The 25,142-nt window shown below is 40.3% G+C and overlaps 2 protein-coding genes across 3 annotated transcripts; one reads left to right on the plus strand and one right to left on the minus strand.

Annotated features, from left to right (window-relative positions):
• The first annotated feature begins 483 nt into the window (after positions 1-483).
• LOC146394279 (apoptosis regulator BAX) lies at positions 484-14,039 on the plus strand. Of its 2 annotated transcripts, XM_084923606.1 has the most exons (7): positions 484-5,681; positions 5,772-5,845; positions 6,647-6,695; positions 10,755-10,916; positions 12,047-12,179; positions 12,609-12,713; positions 13,110-14,039. In XM_084923606.1, the coding sequence occupies exons 1-7, from the start codon at positions 5,479-5,481 to the stop codon at positions 13,206-13,208; spliced, it is 825 nt and encodes a 274-aa protein (XP_084779732.1). In that variant the 5' UTR covers positions 484-5,478; the 3' UTR covers positions 13,209-14,039. The 2 variants fall into 2 exon arrangements, with proteins under 2 accessions (XP_084779732.1, XP_084779724.1); XM_084923598.1 differs by having other exon boundaries at positions 5,669-5,845.
• Positions 14,040-19,452: 5,413 nt separating this feature from the next.
• Positions 19,453-24,222, minus strand: fgf19 (fibroblast growth factor 19). Its single transcript, XM_084924773.1, has 3 exons — positions 24,012-24,222; positions 23,808-23,911; positions 19,453-21,107 (listed from the first exon to the last, which is right to left on the minus strand). The coding sequence occupies exons 1-3, from the start codon at positions 24,217-24,219 to the stop codon at positions 20,793-20,795; spliced, it is 627 nt and encodes a 208-aa protein (XP_084780899.1). The 5' UTR covers positions 24,220-24,222; the 3' UTR covers positions 19,453-20,792.
• Between the last annotated feature and the right edge of the window lie 920 nt (positions 24,223-25,142).

Consider the following 25,142-nt stretch of genomic DNA (forward strand, 5'->3'; position numbering starts at 1 on the left):
CAGTTTCCTGGAAGGTGGATTGGTCGTTGTGGGCCAGTTGAATGGCCCCCAAGGTCTCCCGATCTGACCCCCTTAGACTTTTATCTTTGGGGTCATCTGAAGGCAATTGTCTATGGTGTGAAGATACGAGATGTGCAGCACCTGAAACTACGGATACTGGATGCCTGTGCTGGCATTTCTCCTGCGGTGTTGCTATCAGTGTGTGAAGAGTGGGAGAAGAGGGTTGCATTGACAATCCAACACAATGGGCAGCACATTGAACACATTTTATAAGTGGTCAGAAACTTGTAAATAACTCATGAAAGAATAAAGTTACGTTGAAACCAAGCACACCATTGTTTTTCTTGTGACATTACCAATAAGTTTGATGTGTCACATGGCCCTCTTCCTATTGGAAAAACAAAAGTTGTATCCAAGATGGCCGACTTCTAAATGGCACCATGGTCACCACCCATCTTGAGGAGTTTGCCCCTCACATATACTAATGTGCCACAAACAGGACTTTAATATCACCAACCATTCCCATGTTATTACGGTGTATCCATATAAATGACCCACCCTGTATATATATATATCATAATAATCTGACAATAAATATAATATTGGCCATATTATATTTACATTACCAGAGTGAGATGATTTTAGTCTCATGAACAACATTAGCTCATTCTTATTTAGTAGCTAATCTTAAAATGACTGTTAAGTACAGAAATGAAGCCCAACAATCATGTTTTACAGTCCTGTGGTTTCAGCCTCAGATACTCAACTAATCAAAGTGATGTCATAAAAAAATGAATGAACAAAAAAACATTTTTTCTCCTTCATTTCTGTCACACAAAGCTGTATGAAACGTTTCTCGTGGTTAGTATCATGGTTGCTAGGCAACCTGAGCAGCGCGACGAAGGCTAGACCGTCCCGTTTCACAAGCCTCTCACTTCCGCGTACGTAGTACGCGTACTGTGCGTACTCCGAAGCATGCGGTCGCTGGATTGGGACACAGCCCAGCTCTTGTGGTTCGTGTGCTTTTGCAGCATTATCCTAAGTTGCACTACATTTGAACTTTTAGGGCCACCGAACAATAAGGTTAAATGTTAAACGGTTTAATGTTAAGGTTAAACATTTAGTGCAGCACTAGAGTAAGCATGATTTTTGGGGGGAATAATATACATAAAATTGAATTTGATGCATAGTGCTGAAGTTTACAAACAAATGAAATGCACACTTTGTTGATATGCCATACAGGACATACATCAGCTACATCAAGAGTTATTGCCCATAGCTCAGAGCTAAATCTGGCCAATACCAATCATCATCTTAGAAAATATAGCCATGGTTAAGTTTCTGGAAAATATTAACTCTGATGTCTACAAGAGTGCACACTAATATAATGACTGCTTTCTGTGTAACTACTTTGTACATTTTCATTACTGACAGTAGGGAGATCTTTTCACAAATTCTAGATGTATGCATATGCTTGCAACTGAAAGACTACTGAAAAGAAACATTAGAGTGCCCAGATTAGAGTTTTAAGTTTGAAATGTCAAATGAAGCTAAACATTTAGTACTTTTAGTCATGTAATCAACTCTATTCATTAAACTCCAGATCTATTTTCAAAATAGAAAAAAGGAAATGTTTCTACTTCTATCTTTTCAGCTTGATGTGGTTCCAATACCTCATTCATATATACACACCTTTACTCATTACATTTGTTCTGTCCCTCTGTGAGTCTTTTTTTCCCGTCTTTTTAGTGCAGAATGTTTTGAAAAGAGGACTTTTGTGTTTGCAGTAGGCTCACATTATACATGAACTGTTGTCACATTTGCAGGGGCCTGTTTTGTCTTGCAAGTATTTTTTTACTGTGACTCTAATAGCTTATAGAATGGGAAACTACCAGCTCCTCAGGACACACACTGTTTTACTCAGGCCATTCACTCGGATGTGGCTGATAAAAAACCTGACTGACTGGTTTTAGTTTTGTAGTACACGGTAGTGGTGGGTGTGGTGATGAGCGAGGGCTCATCAAAACACTTCATTACACAACTCCACATGTTACTCACTGACTCGCTGTTCCATCCCTCTGAATAAATATGAGTGCTAGAAAACGTTTCAACATCGCCATCATGTGGAGCTTGCAGGCAGTGTTGGGAAAGTTACTTTTAAAATGTATTCCACTACAGATTACAGATTACATGCCCCAAAATACATTTTGTAATGTATTCCGATACGTTACTCAATGAGAGTAACGTATTCTGAATACTTTGGATTACTTAATATATTATCATGCTTTTTACAACTACATGAATGTAGTATCCATGTGATTTGTTACTATTATTGTAACAAAATACTAAAAATGTTACTATTATTGGTACTATTATTGTCTTTTCCAGGTTTTTAGGCTACTGTCATGGTCCTGAGTGTTTTGGATTAACCCGGGTTGGCGATTCTCGCGGTTTGTCCTGCCCGTGGGTCTGTCTTACATTATAAGAGTGCCTGGGACTTGTAAAGAGTTATTCATCGTGCACTTTGTAAATAAATTCACTGTTCATTATAAGAGTCCTGCATTTGGGTCCTACTTCTCACCTGCAGCTCCACGGTCTGACAGACCTTCACAGAATAATCCAGCCAAAAATGGACCCAGGACTGTGACATTTTTAGTGAGGTAAGACTCACAAAGATGGACAAGTGCACAGTTTTGTGTTTAACTGTCTGTTAACTTGCCTGAAAGCATTGTGCCCTGTTGAATGAACAAGTCTTTTGTTTTTAGTTATAAGGTAGAGTTTTCATATCAAACTGCTCAGAAATAGAATTAAATACATATTAAGATATTGAATTACATGTAAATAACACAATGCTATCTGAGAAGGTATAGTCTTTAACCCTTTTTAAATATATTCTGTGGGTCAAATATATTTGATCCACATAGCATAAATTTGCCAAATGATAATTATAAATGATTTCAACAAGCTTGTGTGTATTTCAGCCAGATTTCAGCTCAAGTTTTTCTTATTTTGCGAAGCGTTAATTTACAAAGATTTACACTGTGACATTATGCCTTGATGCATGCTCAATCATCCAGGCAGGGAAATCCCAAAAAGTTGATTCTGTTCATCTGGACGTAGCGTCTTCAATGGGAGAAACATTTTGTCACTTCAGTCTGAAGAATTCACTTGGATGAGTTTTGAAACTTTTCTCCCACTGAAAACACTGCGTCCAGATGAACTGAATCAACTTTTTGACCCTGTGACTCTGTGCTCAATACAGTCCATGCAATACAATAGCATCGTATTCAAATAGTCATTAAAAATCATCCTTGATAGTTGAGGTCAAACTTTCAAAATATTTCTCCTCTAGTCCACTTACTGTAGCTCTGGGCAACGTTTCATCTCTATTGACTGCAATATTCCAGAAAAAATAATATATGGGTTTTGCTCATGTTTGATGCAATACAATGGCATCGTATTCAAAAATTCATTAAAATTCATCCTTGATAGTTGAGGTCATACTTTTAACACATTCCTCCTCTGGCCCACCGACTCTGTGTCTGGGCCAAGTTTCATCTCAAACTACTTTCATACTCGCAAGAAATTAAAGGACAATTCTGCTCAAATTTACAAAACTTTAAAGGAATGTGATAACACCATGTTACAAATGTATTAAAAATCATCTGTGATAGTTGACATGAAATTGTCAGATGTGCTGGAAAACATATTCAAATGATGAAACACTGCAGAACTAGAACGTGAATAACTACATAAAACCAAAGTAAATTATGAACCCACAAAATTCAAAACGCTATTAATTCTCAATAGTACAAATACCTCTTACAGGTTACTCTGGCCCATTAAAACTAATAGACCCTTAGGGCTGTTTTCCAAGCCACTAAATTTAGCCCAGTTAGTTACTGTAGCAGTCTCATGAGGTGGTATGATTCAGTGACAACTCCAGATATTATTCCACTGCGAACTTTAATCCATCCAAGCACATGTACACATAATGGCCAATGCCAAAAACGTAACCCCCCACGTACTGGATTAGCCAACACAGGTACAGTAGCTCATATCAGACAAATGGTGCAGAGTGATCATTTAACCAAATAATCTACAGTTACCAAGTGCACAGAGCTACAGGGAAGATGCTGGGCCTGCAAAACTACCTACATTTCAGTTTGTATCAGAGAGGGCAGCCCTAGAGGGCTTTTGAGGCAGGGAAGGGTTACAACTGGGCGAGTCCTCTCATACGTCGGCTTAATCTAAGCTCTGCACTGTTTGCCGGCTAAGACTAATCAGAGATTTGGACTCTTTAAACAGACAGCCAATCCATATTATACTGGGGTACTCAACACCACTTTCCTGTCTGTCTTGACTTCACTATCCAGTAAAGGCAAAAAAGAGAAATATAGCAGTAGTTGGACCCAAAACTTTACAGATATTTCGTGAGTGCAGAGATGATGCATTTGTGGAGACTTTCATGTCAACTATGTCAAGATGACTTTTTTTGTAAGGTTTTGTTTATTAAAAGAACCTTGTTGAACGTGAGTAGAAATGTCCTTTAATTTCTCTGGAATCATGCAGCATTTTGTGATGAAGGTTGACACGCATGCAGAAAAGGTAACAAAGAGGAGTCAAATGACATTTTCATGTCAACAATCACAGATGATTTTTTGTTATTATTCTTTATGTGATGTTATAATCGATTGAGCATGTTGAATTTGACCATAAAAGACCTTTAATTTCCCCAGAATTATGCAGTGGATTGAGATGAAACTGTGCGTGAAAAACTGATGAAACTAGTGTGGGTGTCCAAGAAAAGGAATCTGTTGAGAAATTCAGCTATCACAGATGATTTTTAATAGATTTCTCACAGGACATCATCACATTCCTTTGAAGCTTTTGAATTTGAGGAGACTTGTCCTTTCATTTCTTGGGAGTATGAAAGCAGTTTGAGACGAAGCTTGGCCCAGATAAGAGAAAAAAAATCTGTTAAAAGTTTAATGTCAACTACCAAGGGTGATTTGTAATGGATTTTTGAACATCATGTGATTATTTTGCATTAATTGTATTGAACTTGAGCATAACTGTCCTTTAATTTTGTGAAATATTGCAGCCAAAAGAGATTAAACTTGGCCCAGCGGTATAGTAGGTGGACCAGAGGTCGAATGTGTTCAAAGTTTCACGTCAACTATCAAGAGTGATTTTTAATGAATTTGTGAATATGATGCAACCAGGCTGTCCCAGTGCAATGCGTGCGCTGGCGTGTAAGTGTGAGCGTGCATTTGTGCGCGCGCGAACGAACGAGAACATGCGCTGACATGAAGGCTGGTGTTGAAGCGCAAGAAATTTATAGGGTGGAGAAGAAGCGGCTGGCTTCATCGCGGCGCACAAATGACGGCTCACTTGACCGCGGTAGTAAAAAAAAGAAAAACGCCATCACTAACATAATCTTCAAGCGGGCCTTGGGGCAAGTGTCCTGCTTTGACAATGATGGTTCGTACGGAGTATCTGAACTGTGGAAGAACACAAAGTAAAACAGATAAATACTCTTCTGTGGGCAGGTTTCTGGGCGAGTATCTCCATCTGTGGGATTTCTGTGAGGCGTGTCTACGGACTGCTGGTCCCGTCGCTACGATACTTCCGTATCACTTCCGTGTTCTTCTGTTGAAAGACGGGTTTCCACAGACTAGGTAACCGTGACTTCTCTTGGTTGTACTGGGTCGAGTTAGCGTTGAACATTCGAATATCTCAAATCTCGTCCATCTCCGCGCGGACACGAGGTTTGGCTCCATGGCTGACGGCCGAGGGGGGCAGAATCCGGAGCAGGAGCCGAGGGGCGCCGCGGGTGGAGACGGTAAGTGGAGACATTTTTGGTTCAGCCGCTGAAGTTAAAAGCTAAACGGAGGCAAAAGTGTAACGAGTCCGAACCGGAATAAAAAGTTAGAATGAAAGAATTGCTTCTAACTACTTTGTGTGTGTTTGGGTGTGTTGGAGATCACCTTGGTTGCTGTCACTAAACCCGAGTCTGGTTCAGCTCAGCCCGGAGAACACCGGCTGTACTGACTCCATGCGGGACTTACCCCGACACAGCGTGTGCTTTACAGCCTCAACAGGCCGCTGTCGACCTGCTAGTTTTCACCAGGAAGCCTGTCTGGACTATGCTACACCTCTGATAATTATGGCCACATGACGTCGCCGTCGTCGAGACGTCGCATGAAGACAAGTTTAACAGCCTAACTTTGATGCGACTATTAGAGACTGTGGGCTGGTGGAGTGAACGTGAATAATGTTTTCTTTATATCTGCTTTAACCAGAATTCTGCAATTAAATCCAAGGAGCGCCACAAAAAGTAATTCTTCACTGCTTTGTCGCAAAGAGCTGTTCCACAGTACACATTACAGCTGGAAACAGGAATCTTGGCAAAAGTGAAAGCAAGCTCAAAGTACCTAAGAAAGAAACCACCATGTTCTTTGATTAACTCTTTGTCAAGTAATGATGACATAAGTTGGTTGGCAGTTTTTAAAAACTTCACTGTGTTTTGTACTGTTGGCATTGCTTTGCTACTGATTGTAAAGGTTTTGTTTTATGCCCCTTCCCCCCACCTTGAATAAAAATATGAGTAAATAGTCTATTAATTATCTGCTTGCTCTTCCAGATGTCATTGATGATCCCATCCTCGAAGAAGGTGCGGTTGTCTTCAGAGGGTGAGTCTCAACATTGCTGTTGGGTACGGTCATGACCATGTGTTTGACCATAAAAGTCTCTACATTTTAAACTGAGGATGGATACAGAAAGTTGATTCTGTTCATCTGGATGTAGTGTTTTCAGTGGGAGAAGCATTTCATCACTCTTCCAAGTGAAATGTTCATTCTCAGCTGACTGCAGGTTTCCCCAACATGATAAACAGTGCATTTGAACAATGGCTGAAACTAGCACGACTGACTAACAGTGGGCCATGAGCTCAGTTTCAGGATAGCTATTAAGCAAACTGACATCTCCATTGATCAGTATCCATGAGTACTATTCACAGGCAGACGGGGAATGGCTGCAATCACAGAGCTGTAGATGGTGAAAGCTGTAGTCTTAAGTCTCCATCCATTAACTCTATTGCAATTCAATTTAATGCAATGTCTTTATATACTGCCAAATCACAACAACAGTTGCCTCAAGGTGCTTTATATTGTAAGGTAAAGACTCTACAATAACACAGAGATAACCACCTGTGAACTAGTGGTTTGGTGACAGTGGGAAGGTAAAACGGCCTTTTTAACCACGAACAAACCTCTGGCAGATTAAGGCTCAGGGAGGGGCAGCCTTCTCCGGCAAACAGTTGGGGGTGATGGGAGAGGAAGACAGGTCAGGCACTGTGGAAGAGTGCCAGAGATTGCTTATCGTTGTCAGGGTTGCAGGGGGCTGGAGCCTAGAGCAGGGCGATATGACCAAAAATATTTATCACGATATACATTTGAAAATTTGTGATAACGATATAACTGACGATATAATTGACACGAGACAAAATACTTTACAACTCCTCAACTTTATTAGTGCAAAAACCCATCAATGTATTTTCACTTAAACAAGCAGCTGTTTTTATCTGCATTAAAGTTATATAAAAATGTAACAGTGCAAATGCAAAATCCTCACTGACAGTTTAACCAAAAGGCATTTCCAGTGGAAACTGGCCGATGTATCCTCAGCATAACCACGTATAATATCCACAACTTGTTTTCCAAACAACACAGTAATAACGACGGCCCGCTAGCATGCTCTACCAAAAATAGTACTTTGTTGTGTATCTGACGGACGAAAGCTAAACCAGTTACACCACTGAAGCTGCAGCATTTTTACAAACCAGTTCTGGTTCATCCGATTCACTCAACGATCCGCTTTCGCTCTCCTCTGTCGCCGCCATGCTTTTTCCGCCATGTGCGTATGTAAACAAAGGCACTGCACATGCGCGTTTACCCATATTCTATCGCGATATTTCATTTTCTTATCGTTGCCCAACATTACACCGGTATTGCCGTGAACGGTATGATATGGCCCAGCCCTACTGGAGCCTATCCCAGCTACCATAAGATGAGAGGCAGGGTACACACTGGACAGGTCGCCAGTCTGTCTAACACTAATGCATAGAGAGAGACAACCATTTAGAATTACCAATTAACTCCAGGCCTCGAGGGCCGGTGTCCTGCAGGTTTTAGATCTCGCCCTGGGTCTACACACCTGAATAAAATGATTAGTTCATTACCAGACCTCTGGAGAACTTTAAGACAGTTTGAGGAGGTCATTTATCCATTTAAATCAGCTGTGTTGGATCAAGGACCCATCTAAAACCTGCAGGACACCGGCTTTCGAAGCCTGGAGTTCCCTACCCCTGAATTAACCCAATCCCATTAACTGCATGTCTTTGGACTGTGGGAGGAAGCCGGAGTACCTGGAGAGAACCCATGTAAAACAAATTTTGCATGAATAGAAGAAAGTAGTTCTTCGTACTTCTTAAAATATGTGCATTGAAGGACATGTGCTGGTCAAAAACAACTCAAAGATTCCTTACAGTGTAACTGGAGCCCAGAATAAGCATTTGGTTAGATACCATATTTCTATGATTTTTAGGGTCGAGTACAATCGCTTCAGTTTTATCTGAATTTAGAATCAGGAAATTAGAGGCCATCCAGGTCTTTATGTCTTTAAGACATTCCTGCAGTTTAACTCATTGGTGTGTGTTATCTGGCTTCATGGACAGATAAAGGTGGGTGACATCAGCATAGCAGTGTAAATGTTTGCTATGTCTTCTAATGATGCTGCCTAAGGGAAGCATGTATAATGTAAACAGAATTGGTCCTAGCACTGAACCCTGTGGAACTCCATAATTAACCTCAGTGTGTGAAGAGGATTCTCCATTTACAAGAACAAATTGGAGTCTATTAGGTTGCAAGACAGCTAGGGACCCAGTGGGCGAGCAGTCATTCCTGTTATACTCCTTTGAAGTCCGTGTGTCTTTGCCTGCTCAAATCAGCTTTACCTTTTCAGGATGTGCACTGTACGTGTAAATAGACTGTAGAGTACTGGGCTGACAATGTAGCAGAGTTGTTTGGTCTGAACTTAAATCACAACACTGATCACAGGTAGGTTTTACGTTGAGCTTGTAGTTTATTTTGCAGACAAAACTTAAAAAAAAAAAAAATGATCATGGTACTTTCTCTATATAAATCTGCATGTCCAACTGGTCACAGCAGATGGTAAATGACAAACGAATTGGCTTTTCTTTTCCACCTGAGCACTCAGTGATTCATACAAGCACTTTTTATAATGCTGACGTGCTTTCTAACAACAACTTGGGGTTAGGTGTCTTGCCCAAGGATATTTGTACGCGGAGTGGAACAGCCAGGGATTGAACCACCAACCCTCTGATTAGTAAATGACAGAGGTGTGGACTCGAGTCACATGACTTGGACTCGAGTCAGACTCGAGTCATTAATTTAATGACTTTAGACATGACTTGATAAAATGTTCTAAGACTTGTGACTTGACTTGGACTTTTACACCAGTGACCTGGGACTTGAATTGGACTTGAACCGGTTTCCTTGAAAAGACTTGATATTTCACCCCAAATATAAAATTTAACACACATATTAAATAGAAAGTGTGCACCATTAATTCAATTCATTTATTCAAACCACACTCCATACGTATGTCTGCGTGAGCTGTAGCACAGCCAATCAAATTAACCAGATTTTTTTTTAAAAAAGAAAAGAAAAAAAAAAACCGCTCAAATGCTGCAAGGAGTTATTTTTTTCAGGTACATAAACTATGAAGTAGTCAACAAAAAACCGAAATGCAATATGCAAAACATGCAAGAAGAGAATCACAGACAGAGATGGAACAACTTCCAACTTTGTCCGACAGTTGCAGTTGCATAAAGAACGGTAGGTGGTGCTTCTCTTTTGCTACGATGAGATAGCTGACTTCATCTAACTAGCAAATGTTGTCCAGGCTCCGTTGGTGATACAGTTTTTTTTCTAATGTGTATAATATTTTTGTCATGCGATTTTAAAGCCGGTCCTACAAGCGCATCCAAGAATAACATGCAGCTTATCTCAGAACTGTCGGTGAAAATTATTCTTGGAGCTAAGTTTAATTGAGCTGCATTTTAAAGAGGTGCAATTTCACAATTTGTGTATATTTTCTAAGTTCACTATTTTGTCATGTGTTGAGAAAAACACAGATTTAAAAATCACACGGTCTAATATTTACATTTAGCATAACTGCAACTTTCCTTTTTCTTTTTTTTAAGACTCGAAAGGACTTGTAATTCAAAGTTTCAGACTTGTGACTTTACTCGGACTTTTACACCAGTGACTTCAGACTCGACTCTGACTTGCCTGACATTACTTGAGACTTGACTTGTGACTTGAGGATAAAGACTTGAGACTTGCAAAACAATGACTCGGTCCCACCTCTGGTAAATGACCTGCTCTACTTCCTGTGATACAGTCCCCCTAATAGATAGCTGCCCCTCCCTGAGCCTGGTTCTGCCGGAGGGTTCTCCATGTTAAAAGGGATTTTTTTTTTTTGCTTGCTTGCTCATAGTGGATCTTCTGATTGTTGGGGTTTTCTGTTTTTTCTCTATTATTGCAGGGTCCTACAATATAAAGCGCCTTGAGGTGACCGCTGCTGTGATTTGGTGTTGTTTGAAGTTTACTGAGGAGAATCTTTGTATAATAAAATTGTGGGTGTTTTTTTTTTTTTGTCTGCTACAGGTATGTGATTGCACATATAAACACAGAGGAGCCCAGTCGACACGTGACTTCTGAGGATTTGGGAGGAAGGCCAGATGAACAACAGGATCCACAAATCAAAGAAGTGGTAGAACAGCTGCGCAAGATAGCCGACAGTTTAAACCGGAATGCTGAGCTTCAGAGGTGACTGCATCAGCTGTTTCAGCAGATTCTTTGAATACCAATTAATTGATATGCTCTTTCCACATCATGCTGACACTACTATTGGCAGATTTACAATGCAAAACCTCACTTTCTTTTAATCTTTTCAAAGTTCAGTGTGTTTAAAGCAATTTTTTTACATATTATGTAAATATAAGGCATACTTTAGAATGTGACTGGTGACACTAAAATGCAGGATTTCATCACCCATCTCTCCTAATGTCCCGGTGCGATGTCCTAACTCATGTCAGTTAAAGTTCACTCTATACTTCCAGTGTAACGATGAAAATCTGGGAAAAACACAAACTGGAACGTGTAATTTCTTGACCATGGCTCTTTCCATGACGCTATCTCGTAGCACAGTGGTACTGACTGGAGAATTGGCTCCACCTACTGCTAGTCTCTAGCAGTGAATTAAAACATTGAGTCACTTTCTTTAACCCAGGGGTGGGGAACTCCAGGCCTCGAGGGCCGGTGTCCCTGCAGGTTTTAGATGTGTCCTTGATCCAACACAGCTGATTTAAATGGATAAATGACCTCCTCAACATGTCTTGAAGTTCTCCAGAGGTCTGGTAATGAACTCATCATTTTATTCAGGTGTGTAGACCCAGGGTGAACACACCTGAATAAGCTTTAACTCCTCAGCTGTAAAAGGCTGATGTGGCATTGTGGTCACCGTGCTGGGTGAACGGACAGCATGGGTGCTCAAGTTTGTGAATGCGATAACTTAAGAACTTTGCCATTAATCTAATGGGTGCAGCTACTAAAAATCTCTGTCGAGTTCGGATCTCAGTGACCTCAACCTCGGGGTCAGAGGTCATGTCTTCTGAAAATCTTGTGGACACATTAAAGACAAAGATGTCACCTGAGGTTTTCAAAATGATACCAGGAGGCTGAGGGGTAGCGCTGGTGGCCAGCAATGTTTTTCAAAGCTTTTGTGGAAACTCAGATTGTTTGTGTGGCATTCGAATGACAAGTCGGTATACGATGAAACTGCTGAGCGAGCAGATCTTAACTATGAACAGTACTTGCAAGAAAAACTTGGGTCAGTAAATCAGTTTAGTCAAATGAAATCATTCTCATATTTGAATGTGTCCATTTCCTCCCATCAGACTGATAAACCAGGTTCAGGGGAACTGCGCTCAAGATGTCTTCATGACAGTTGCAAGAAACATCTTTGCTGATGGCATCAACTGGGGTCGAATAGTGGCTCTCTTCCATCTGGCCTGTAAACTTATACACAAGGTAAACCATCTGCTACAGCTGTTATTCTGTGATCCCTGCCTGTCAGAATCTTCCTCTTCATGCTGGATATAGGAAAGGAATTCCCCAGCGTGTCTTTTTCTCACACCCACCAAACGTACAAACATAATGGGTGTGAGAAAAAGCCCCCAAAAAAGGGCCGCAATTGCTGTGGCACAAACTTGTTGCAGCCACTGGGCTTAACAGCTTTTCTGGTGGAATCTCTGCACTGTAAGTAATGTTACCGCACTGAGGTTCCAGTATGTTCAGCATTGTGTCAAAATTCCTCACATTAATTAAAGAAATACAGACTTATAGTAAGTGTGCATAAAGGGCTAACAATGCCTGCAGGAGGGTCTCGTGCACATTTGACAGCAGGGTTCCTACGACTTATGTTAATGGCTTTGTTCCATATCTGTTTCTCCTTTAAAGGCTATTACCACCAATCACTTAGAGAACATCCAAATGATCATCAGCTGGGTCCTCCAGGTCATCAGGGAGCAGGTCTACAGCTGGCTTGTGGCACAAGGGGGCTGGGTAAGTGATTAAACGTTCATAAAACTCATTACGAGTGGGTGGCTGTAGCTCAGGAGGTAGAGCAGGTCACCTGCTGATCGGAAGGTTGGAGGTTCGATCCCTGGCTCCTCCAGTCTGCATGCCAAGTATCCTTGGGCAAGATACTACCCAAGTTGCTCTCCGATGCATCCTCGGAGTATGAATGTGTGTGAGTGTAGTTAGAAAGCACTCAGTATAGAGGTAGTGCTTGTGAGAATGGGTGTGACTGGGTGAATGTGGCGTGTTGTATAGAGCGCTTTGAGTACTCCGAGAGTAGAAAAGCGCTATGTAAGAATCAGTCCGTTTACCATTACGGTCTTCTGTTTGGACGCCTCAGGTACATCCACAGCTCCTAATATTGATCTGTTGATCTTGCAGGAGGGGGTGATCCGTGGTTTCTCTCGATGGAGGACAGCAGCCATGGTAGCATCAGTAGTATTGGTGGTAGCCTTTGTTTACTACCGGAAAGTACGATAAAAACCTCGGACCTCACAACCAAGACTGCAGTGCCTTCATCTGGATACAGACAGCTTGTTAGGAAATCTGTCGCAGTCACTCCTCAGCCTCCATCTCATTACCAAGAGGAGGTAAAGTACTGTACTTAAAGGGACGGATCTTCTCTTTTCTCAGGTTTCAAAGAACAAAAGCGCTTTTGCTGCCAGATGTCCAGTGAGCATCTCAGCCTTTCTTCACTAGCAGGTAATCAGTGGCTGCCATGGATTTCTGAGCTGCTGTATCTGACACTGGAGGCTCTCGGCTGTCAGCCGATGCTGCTGTTGGACCCGATCTTACTGAACCACACCTGAGGCTCGAGTCAGTTCAGACTGGGCCTCATGTCTGTGCAAATTTTAGATTCACTGTGGAGGACACAGAGAGACCTGAGGGAGTTTACAGCAACATAATTATCTTAATTAAGCCAACTGAATGTGCCAGTTTCACCGTAGCTGGTGTCTGAAATTTGAATTATGTTGTATTCTGTCTCAGACAGTCTTGTCTCTTTAAAGTCTTTTTATATACTTGTTTAGGTTTCTAGTATCAAAGGACGTCAAATCACACTGTAAAAAAATGCAAATGTTCCTTTTATGGGTTTTAAAAACTGGACAAGAATCCTCAAAATGATCACACGTCATGTAGAGTTTTTCTGAAAGAGATCTTCACTGAACTGTTTCAACAAATAATTTGAAATTACAAAGGGAAAATGTGTTGGTTAAAGAAGCTTTTATCAAGAAAACAATGTTTTAAAAAAGTGCAGTGGTTTGGAATAAATGTAAAACCTATTTAATTAAAACTGTAAAAAGAAATCATAAATATTTAGTGTTTGTTTTTTTTATATGCAAATTTAAATAAAAAAGAAGGGCAACAAAAGACCTGAAATGTTGTTTACAAACACGTTGGGGGAAATGCAGAAATGCTGCTGTCTTTTCTGGGCCTGAATTCACTAATAATGAAAAACCATCATCTAGTTGGACCAAAGAAAAAGTGAAATTGTGCCTTGGGAAACACAGACGTTCCATCCTCCAGGGCACAAAGAGGAGGCGAGACCGTGTAGCTTGTATATCATCTCTGTCATGAGTATTTTACACACCTGTACAGCACCATCAAAGATCTACAGGCACCAGCCGCTTTAATAGGAACACTTGTTCAACTGAGAACTAACACAGCTAATTATGTGGTAGCAGCTCCATGTAGACATGCTCAAGTTCAAAATGAGCATCACAAAAGACAGAAAGTATCCGGGTCAATTCTGCATCAGGAAGACTCAAGGACTTGTTTTCTGGAGTTCCTGAAGTTTTTTTCAGACTGTTGTTTTTGAAAATAATAATAAATAAAGACAGCATCTTTTGAAATGCATTGCCAGCATTAAATCCAAAATGAACAATTACTAATAACTCAGTCTGTGTGTGTTCTGTCATGTCTTGTTCATTCGATCCACTTAGCAATTGGCAGGTCTATTTGAAAGCAAATAGGAAGAGGTTATCTTAAGTTGGGGGTCTGCAAATCTCCTAAACCCATATTTAATTCACAAACTAACATAGAAAACGTTTAAACTGGGAACTATTTCAAGAAAAATATGAGCTCATTTTGAATTCGATGGCAGCAACATCTCTCAAAAGATTTGGGCCATGGATAAGTTTCCCACTGTGTAGCATCCTATTCTTTAATATCGGCAGGTAAGGTCTGGGAACTGAGGAGAGGATTGTTGTCCCATTGTTGTCTGATGATTCATGATGCTCCAGATGTTCTCAGCTGGGGAAAGGTCGAGTCTCGACTGCAGGCAGCCCAGTTCAGCACCCAAACTCTTCTGCTAAACACATGCTGCTGGAATAGCTGCAGGTTATTATTATCAGCTCCAGATGAGAAGAAAATCTACATTTTCCAACATCTGTGGGATATTGCCCAAAAAAAAAGACTGTACGTGATGACCTCCAGCAAGATAATTTAGCCTCCCGAGAGATTGCAGATGCAAATTAGTTGTAAGCCATGTCTGGTAATGGCAGCATTTCTATGAATTGTCTGAGCCGTTGTCTCTTTCTGGAGAAAATGACTCAAAATTCCTAAGATGACCTGGTGTGGTCCAGTGTTCTGTGACAAAACATGCTTCTTCTAAGCTCAAAATAAAAATGAATTAACTGCTCCAGTTACACTACACTTTGTCTCCATTTCAAACATTTTCTTTTTAAGCCTTTGCCAACGTTTGAGGGGAAAAACTTTGAAAACATAATATAAGAATTGTCTCAGAATTTTGTCACTAGGAATAAGTCATTGTACCATGAAACTTTGTGAACATGGGGTAAGATCTTTAAAAATACTCCTAAGTTCAATACAAGGACTGAAGCTGTGGACAGAAAGGGAACATTTAGCATCTGGAAACGCTTTGGCGAACAGTTTTCAGCATGTACACGGATTTGTCGGTAACTTGTGATGTGCTAAGAGCCCAGTGTCTTCACAAGAATGGAAAGGAGCAATGACAACAGTTTTTCTGAAGGTTTCACAAAATACTGAAATAACAAACCTCTGCAGCTGGTTTCTTAATATTCTACATAATTTGAAATAGGGTGAAAAGGGGCAGCAAAAAACACTAACTGAAGTAGATGGATGAAGTTTTTGTTGTAAATAGCAAAAGCTGTACAGTGCCACTTTTAATTAGGAAATCCGAAGTGTCTGGGAGTTACTGGGAGTTCATTGTAAAGCAAACAAACTGTAGCTGGTAATGTAGAAAGGCTTCTTAGCAGTGGTAGATGGCTTACCTCATCAAGCTTTTATTTATACCGTTCCTTATCTTTGAATTATTTAGTTTTACAAAAGAAAGAAAATCAACGTAGTAAACATTTTACTGCTAATCTGAACTGTCAGGGGTTTCAAACTGAAATGAGCTGTGGGCCACTGCTGGGATGTCATCTCATTGGAGGGCCACGTTAGTGTTCAGGCAGTACAAAACAAACAAACAAACAAACAAGAAAAGACCCACAAATATATCAGAACATTTTGTGCCTTGTTCTTTTCCCCTTCGAATATTGTGTAAAAAGACCAAACTGCAAACGTGAGTGCAAATCTTTTTTTCCTCACTCTTAACTAACTGAAGCCTTTCATTGAACTACCAAATAAACACATCGGTCCTGTCTTTGTGTTCAGACACGTGGCTGCGCTTCTGCTGTCATTCTGTTCGTATTTAACAAAATCAAAATGCAGCCGTGAGTGTTCACATTAGTGTTTGACACTCTCACTGAACTAACACAGCCTCAGCATGTTTGTGCTCTCTGCTCATGTTGCCTTCATATGAAAACTTATTTTACTTTACTTCAAGGGCCATATTGCTTTATATGTCTTCACGTCAATATGCGAGCTGCAAGTGGCCCCTGATTTATGTCCATCACTGAACAATGTTGGCTATTCAGTAAATGAATGGGTTGTCTGTTTGAATTATTTCATTAAACTTTTTATTTTTCTTCTTTATTGTTTTACGTTTGCAGTGTGTAGATGACATGTGATTCGATCGCTGTCTGACTGATCTGGGACCTGTTATTTAGTACCATTCATTACGTATATTTGTTGTCAGATTAATTGTTTATTTGACCCACCATGTTTGAAGGAGGCAAGGAACAGATGGATATGCACACAGAGAAATAACTTTCACACAGCATTGTGTTCAGACTGAGGGCAGCTTGGTCATATGTTTCAAAGCAATGCTGACTTCAGGGTGGAAGCTTAATGTACAAAATACTTTATACCAATAAATACATAAACAAAAGGCTTTGACACATCATCAAGGTTATGTGGTTTTTTGTTTTTTCAAATTGATATCCTCCCAAAACCAGCCTATTCATTTATGTCCTCTGTGATGGACATTTGACTTAAATCCTGATGTGCTACACAGAGGACATCCTGGGCTTTCCATCGATATCTCATGTGTGGCCCCTTTTTGCTCCTCCAGAGGAAGGAAATCACAAAAGTTGAACTGGAATATTAATTTTTCCTCGGTTTTCTGGAGGATGTAGACGTAGTGTCCTGTCACGATGCTGACTGACGGTCTGCTGCAGCAGCTCTCGTTATTGTTTTATTTTAATTTTAACTTTGTCAAATGAAAATGTTTATTTTTCTTCTTCATTGTGATTTATGTGAAAGAGAAATGGCAACTATTTGTCTTGGAAGTCTCATGAAGCCCGGTAATACTTTTCCTGCACATTACCCTCTTGGCAAGACAGAAGCTTGACCAGCGGATGACACTGACAGTCCTGCTGATGGTTGCTTGAAGCTGGCGCTCCGGCGCATGTGTCAAAAACCCCACTGCTTCAGACGTGCTGTGTGGAGGCTTCATTCGTTTGGCCAGACCTGCGTGATCAGTGAAGCTTCATTTAGAAAGTAACTGCTTTGCTACTTCATTCAATGGTTTATAAGGAAGCGGATCATTCATGTGGAGTGTTTATGATGGTGACAGACAGCAAACCACTGATCATTCTATTGAGAGAAATGGAGCCAGTGAGGAAGAGGAGGTTCTGTCATATGGGAGGATTTTGAGTTGATTTTTGTACAGTCAGGTGGGTTTGCCAGGTTTGTGTTCGTGTTGTTTGCCTTTGATTTGTGTTTGTTTATTTTATCTGAAAATGTGAAAAACGTAAAATGTCTTAACAAAACCAAAATCTGCATTTGTTAATATTAATATCAATAAATAACTTTAGAAAGACTGCCATTTGACTTCAATTTAATATAATATAAAATATTTTATTTTTAGTAATAATTTTAAAATGTTCTTCTACAAAAATTTGCAGCAATTTCATTTGTTTATTCCTTTTAGGTGATAGTCTGTGGGACCCAGAGAGACCGTATACCTGCATCTACCGACTTGCATTGCAGTCCCTGTGCACTCCAGCCTCTTCTGCTCCATGTGAGAGGATTTTCTCTAAGGCAGGAGAAATGATCTCCAAGAAAAGAAACAGACTCGGCCATCGCACAGTGGAACAAATTTGTTTCTTAAATACAAAACAAACAGTAGAACCTTAAATGCATCATGTTTTTACTTTACAAGTCCAGTTCCCAATCAATTCTACCCATTGGTCAAAAATACATATAAGAAAACTATAAATATAATTTATAAACATACCTGTCCAGGTACATGGAGGCAGGACCTGACAGCAGAAGTATACTCCATAATGTGTTGTACATTATTATATGTATATTATATCTATTTTTCATTTATTGTATTTACCAACATCATGAAGTCTCAAGCAAAGAAAGACCACACTATGGTACAAGCTTAAATAAGGAAAGTTTACTGATGAAAATTATTTATTAAACAAATAAACATAACAATTTTTTACCCCAAATAATACATGTTCAAAGCAACACAACGGTGGCCCAATATCAGACAGAACTCCACTCTGTAGAGTCATAATGAAGCAGTTCGTTTTATTTTGTAGATTCAAGCTGCTCTTCATATTTTTGGCCACCAGATGTCACCAGAGAGGACTGTGTTGAAATGCTTCGAGTAATGAACCGTTTTTCAACACAAGCGTCAAAGCTTCATTTGGCCATCAGCACCTGTAATCCAGGCAAGGCAGGCTTAAAGTGCTGGAGCTGAATGTGAGCTGACAACAACAATGCTCTTTCTGAAGCAGAGGTCGTCCAGAGCTCTGTGACTGTGGACAATTACTGGAACGTGACTGCGCTGCTTAGTGGGAGTGCAGGTGAACACTTTCTCTAACATCTCTTTCTGTCTCAGCACCACAAGGACAGATAAAGAAAATCTTTACCCCCGTAGCACAATACCTGCCTCCAATTTAGATTTAAGCCGCGTATAGTATCATGTTTAGACTTTCATTTATTAACCTCTTCACATTTAAAAAAATGCTTTTCTGTGCCATGATGAGCTCTAAACCCTCACTGAAATTCTTCAAATAAACCATGGACAATTTAAAACAGCTCGTTTAAGACGTTTCAAAGTAAAAGCACTGTTGGCCTGTAATGAACTTTAACAGCTGGATATAGTACCAGGTATTTAAGCAATTGTTTATTTATAGCCACCTTAAAAGCCTGCAGCACATAGCCTGTTGGGATTATACACTGCTAGTGCTTCTTTGATATGCTTTGTGTGTTGTGCAAGTGATTATTTATATTAAAAAAATTAAAATATATCTAAGAGCAACAAAACTACACAGTGACCAAGCATGAAATGGTTTATCATATTAAATTAGTACTTTTGACTGCAAATCCCATTCACAGAGGTTAATATAGCACCTCATTGGATATATGATCTATCATGGACAAAATGCTGGACTGATTCTTCCCTGGAGCGCTCAGCGCTTTATACAACAATCTATCACACACACATACTGTCACACTGATGGAAGTGTCTGTGACAAACTGGTGTACAGTATCGAGCTTAAGGTGCAAACCACTGGATGAGCCACTCCTACATCCTTACATGTAACAGGAAACAGGACATGTTAAGTAAATATGAAGGTACAATGATTAAACAGGAATGACACTGATATTTAAAAACTAAAGCATTTGCTGTAGTTTACAGTACAAACTACACTTTATACTGTAGTGGTGAAGTTCTTCAGACATTACCGGACAGAGCTCAGTGTGGAAACATGATGTCCAAACAGGTACTGCCTCCTCCATGCTTTGTGCTGATCTTATTCTACACATCCTCTTCAGTTCAGACAGATAGTCTACCCTCAGTCACCACTTGCCCTCTTTCCTACAGAGGCCAGTTCAACATATCCATATTATCCTCATCTGTGTACCTCCTCTGACTGAACTTACCCCACTACTAACATCAGGCTAAGCAATATTAAAAAGGTTGTGTGTTTAGTTTATAGCGTTAAGCATTCTGAGTGGTCTGTAAAAAGCTGGGAAAAATTGAATTAGGATAAAAAGAAATTAAATAATTAAATAAAAAAATCCAGTTGTGTGTCAACTTATCAGCATCACTGCTACATCCTGTATACATAAGAGGGTAAAAAAAATCCATTGATGGTTTTCAGGAAAAGTCTTTAAAAATGTTCACAAACTAGAAACCCTCTCATTGCCTGCACGCCAAGGTTTTGTATCTGTTGATTGCTTATCTTGAACACTATCTGCTCCAGAGCATAATTTACTGTGGCGATGTGAAAAGTGGAGCACCTCATTGACAGTAAAACCCAAGGTTAAACCAGAGCTTACCTCACTAAGCCTAAATCCTGCTTCATATTTCAGGAATACGTCGGACTCTTTCTTTAATGTTACAGCATTTATGGCGCTCCTTCTCAGGCAGCCTGACTTCTAATTCCTTTTCCTGCATGTGTTTGTGTTGCTTTTTGTTTGCCTGTGATCAGTGAGCACCCTCACCTTGTCGTACCAGTGTCCTGTAGAGCACACTACACCTGTCCTTCTCCACTCTGTTGGATGCTGCTCTTGTAGTCTTTTGGGTCACTTGTAGTCTTTTGGACTTAACAGTGCTGGCAGGTACTTTCCCCGGTACAGGAATGCTGCACCCAGTCGCTGGTTTTACAACACTCGGAGAAGAATGCACAGACACCCCTTGGCACATGCATTAACAGGTGTCTTAGAGCTGCAGTCTCATCTCTTATGGAAGCTGGGACTGTCAATGATCTGAGAGAACTTTCCAAATGAATCTATTGTGTCCACAGGTTCTTCTGTTTTTGCCACTTTCATGTGGTCACCGATTTTTGCCCCAGGGGAAGGGATTTGATTCAGAGTGCTGATCCTGGGGAGGAACTGGGCCAGGGCTGGATCTCCTCGGTCTAAGCCCTGCAGTCTTTGCCGGTGGTTTCCCAGACTGAGCAGGACTCCATGTCTGTCAGAGATATAGATGTTGTACCCATCTGGCAAGATCTGCTCTCTGAAGATGCAGTCCTCTCTGCTGTAGGCATGCTGGAAAAGTTCACATTACATTCACATGTATCACTCTCCACATTCTACAATATACTTTATTGTATCCTTTATTTGAAATAAGTAAAAAAATATGGCTTTTTGGCATTTGTTTCCACTCAAAATGCATTTGTTTGCTGATCCTATATACATGTTGTACAAAGAGGGGTAAGGGTTAACAGGGACTATTAACAAAAAACACACACACAAAAAAAACATACGTAAATGGCACTGCAAGTTCTTCGATGGCTGTTTACTTTGACCAAAGATACCCAGCCAGAGGCCAAGGTTGTTGTTGGTGCTGCTGGGTCTTTTCATTCAGCTTTTTCCACTTTGCAAACACATCCTGCCCTGCACCACACTGAACAAAGGTTGATGAACTGGTCGACTATTTGAATGAATGACTCTGCTGCTTGCAGTGAATATGGAGACGATTAACAACAAATCACCAGCACGGCAGACCTTGCGTCACTTGTGTCTACAGAAACCTTTCTAGAATAGCCGCTGAAGAAGTTTGCAGTTAAAACTTACATCTACTTTCTTTATGGAATAACAGTTCCCCACTTAGAGTTCAAATGTCAGCTTGACACCAAGTGAAACTAAAGTATTTATTGAAGTAAAAGTGCTGTATCAGAATATAAAGTTTAAACCAGTAATAATCGCATTTCAGTCGAACTGTGCAGATTATGAAATGGAGAAAGATTAATTATTAATCAATCAGATTAATCAGTTAAAACTTTTTTCCAGCAGGTTTTTGCTATTTTACAAATAGCACAAAGATGAAGAAGAAGCTTGTTTTGCCTCTATTTTACTTGTCATGTGTGTCTCCTCATATAAAGAGAAGAAAACACGACACTGCGGAGAAAGGCTCCGTTTTAGACGACCTGTGGTCATCATGGTTTCACTGTGATTGTCTGTGTGAGGTAAAGTGTATTAGCAATTGCTGGATGAGATGCAACTGCAGTTGGTATTGTAACTATTATAGCTGTTGCAGTACATAAATATAACATAGTTGCAATCACAGGCAGAAAGGATCAGGAATATTCACATGGCTATGCAATCCTGTGAAAGCTTAAATGCACCTGTACTGCTTCCATAGGAATTAAGAGGAGAAGTAGCAGCCAGGTGCTCCACAAAAGCAGAACTTTAGGCAGTTTGCAGGTCTGTGTTAACGTGTCTCAGTCTTCCCAGGTGTGGATGATCCAGTAAATTAGCCCCAAGGTCAGACTGTGCAATGCTCAGATAAACTGCCAAAAGACCCGAGACCTGCATCTCTAACGCGATAGGCCTCAGTTTGTATGTTAAACGTTAAAATTCATCACAGCAAATTTAGAAAAAGACTGAACAAGTTGCTTCTTCTCTCTGAAAAGAACATGACGGCAACAACAAACAAACCACAAAACTTCTGGAACAAAGTCCAAGTAGAGATGTCTGGCCATGATGTACAGCACCGAGTTTGGAGAAAACCAAGCACAGTATATGAACACAAATATCTCAGAGCAACTGTGAGCACTGTGGTGGAGCGCTGATCATTTGGGCACCTTACAGTCACTGAGTCAACCATGTATTCTTCTGTACACCAAAGTATGCTGAGCCGAACGATTGCCTGGAAATGGGTCATTCAGCAGAACAATGATCCCCATCATAGCAATACATTTACAACAGAATGGCTGAAAAAAATGAATTAAGATGTTGCAGTGGCCCAGTCAAAGTGCAGAACTCAACCCAACTAACATGCTGTGGTGTAGGTTTAAGAGAGCTGTGCATAAACAAATGAACCAAAGCGACTTACACATCATTGTGGTCCAAAATTCCTCCACAGTAATGTGAGGGAATAAAGTCCTCCTAATGAACATTACTGCTGAAGGTGGCTCTACAAGCTACTGAATCATGGCATGCACTTAAACTCGTACAGGACTGCACAGAGTGAAAATGTTATGTTTCACAGGAAAGTACACAAGCAGCATGAATATAAACTTGGTCTATGTGTGGGGTTACATATTCTTACTTTCAAACCACAGTGTTGGGTAGTTTGCCTGGTAATACAGAACAAACTCTCCAGTGCTGGACATTTCAGAGACATTTCCAAAACGAGGCACATGAAAAACGTAGTATTTACTTTTGCTTGGAGCTGCTTTCTGAATCTGTTTGGGCTCTAGGACTAGCTGAAAGGTGAGGAGGAAGAAGCTGCTCATGACTCCATCGTGAGATGTAACATTTAGAAAAAATGTTAGCTACCACGAAAACACCCCCTCCCTCACAACTTTTATCATTTGGAACTGAAACAATAACTGAATTAATTGATAACATTTTTTAAAAATTGTATTCTTAACTCTAAAAACATGTAATAACTGACAGATATTAGTAATAATATTTAGTAATAATTAGTTTTTTTCATTTGTTTATGTTGCCATTTTTCTATTTTGTTTGTTCTATTTACACTCTGAGCTTAAACATTGCACGTGTCACTTTTACTACAAATGTATGCTTTACTGTTTGATATCAGTATCACTCAATCTGCACACAATACAAGTGTGTGACATTAGTCATGTTTTTAATGAACTGCATGTGTCACTTAATTAGATATGCTAAAGTTATTTAAGTTAGTTAGTTTGGAAAGAATTTTGTATCTCTCGTTTTGATAAGTGATATAAATAAAAATATGTATTCTTCTCCTTTTGTTAGTATTATTATTATGCTCACCGATGAGTACAGTGTGCCGTCATCTTCTATGCAGAGAAACCTTGCGGTTGCTACCCCTCTGATGACAACACGGCCTGGACCCACTGGACGAATCTCCATTAGGCCTAAAATGGAAATGTTCCCCACGGCGAAGCACACTGCGGTTAGTAACAAATACTGCAGTTTGCAGCCTTTTGACTCTGCGCTTCAAAGTGTTCCACTTACTGTGCAGAGTCTGGACGGCAGAACCACGGATCTGTCCACCCTCACTGATCAGCAGGTGCATTCCTGGTCTGGTGGCGTAAAGGTGCCTGAGCCGCACCACCTGGGCCCAGCCGTGGGCGATGTGGGGCCCGTTGTCTGACAGGGGCATGCAAACCATTCCAACACCAAACAGCACATTGACCATGGATACGATGAGGAGCAGCAGCATGATTCGCGTGTTGTGGCTCCCTCCAGCTGGTAGTGAAGTAAGTGGACCTCTTCCTGCGCAGCCTTTTAAACGTGGCTCTTATCAGCTGCAGATAACCCCTTTTCCCAGAAACAAACCACAACACACCCCTGCACAACATCCAACTGAATCATGGCTCGCCGCTGGCCCCAGCCGAGCCCAAGTCATGTTAGAGTCAAAGATCAGCTGAATGTGCCGTCATATACGGACTGTCGTGCAGACTATAAATACAGTCATATAGGTTTTTCTTTATGAACAATATATGATGTTAAAAACAGCACGTAAAAGGAGATCACTGTAGTAACAGAAAAACACTGTCGGAGACTTCAGTTTTAGCTGTTGTATGTTGTAAATTAATCGCCAATATTGTCGTGCATCCTTGTTCACAGTCGCTGCTGAATGAATACGAGATATTTCACACTCAAAATGTGAATATACAAATGCAACAAAGCACTGTGGATTAAGACTGCATTTCATTTTTTAAACAAAAAATCAGGAACAATTTCAAAGAAAAAAAACTTTCTTTTCTTACTTTTACTATAAATACCTCCACAGTAATATACACAATATCATAAATACCATAAGCCATCATAATCCAAGGAAATCTCGGCTCACACCTGTAGCCTCGGTATCTATTATATTAATGATGTGTTGCATAATTACATTACATAAACTGTCATATTGCACATTATTTGAGGATAGGGTAAAGTCTACACATTGGTCAGAATCCATGCAAAGTTGTGAGACTGGGTCACTCTACACTAAAATAACAGACTTCTTTCCGCTCTTATCACATTCTGGCCTGTGCTTCCGCTGTTCTGTGTTGCATTTACATACAAGTTAAACTGTAATCAGAGTAAATATCACCATTCACTAAAATGAAACCCGAGGCCCAGATCTGGAAA

The sequence above is a fragment of the Perissodus microlepis genome, chromosome 1 (genome assembly GCF_051167445.1).
Source record: "Perissodus microlepis isolate ML-2025 ecotype Zambia chromosome 1, ASM5116744v1, whole genome shotgun sequence".
NCBI lineage: Eukaryota > Metazoa > Chordata > Actinopteri > Cichliformes > Cichlidae > Perissodus > Perissodus microlepis.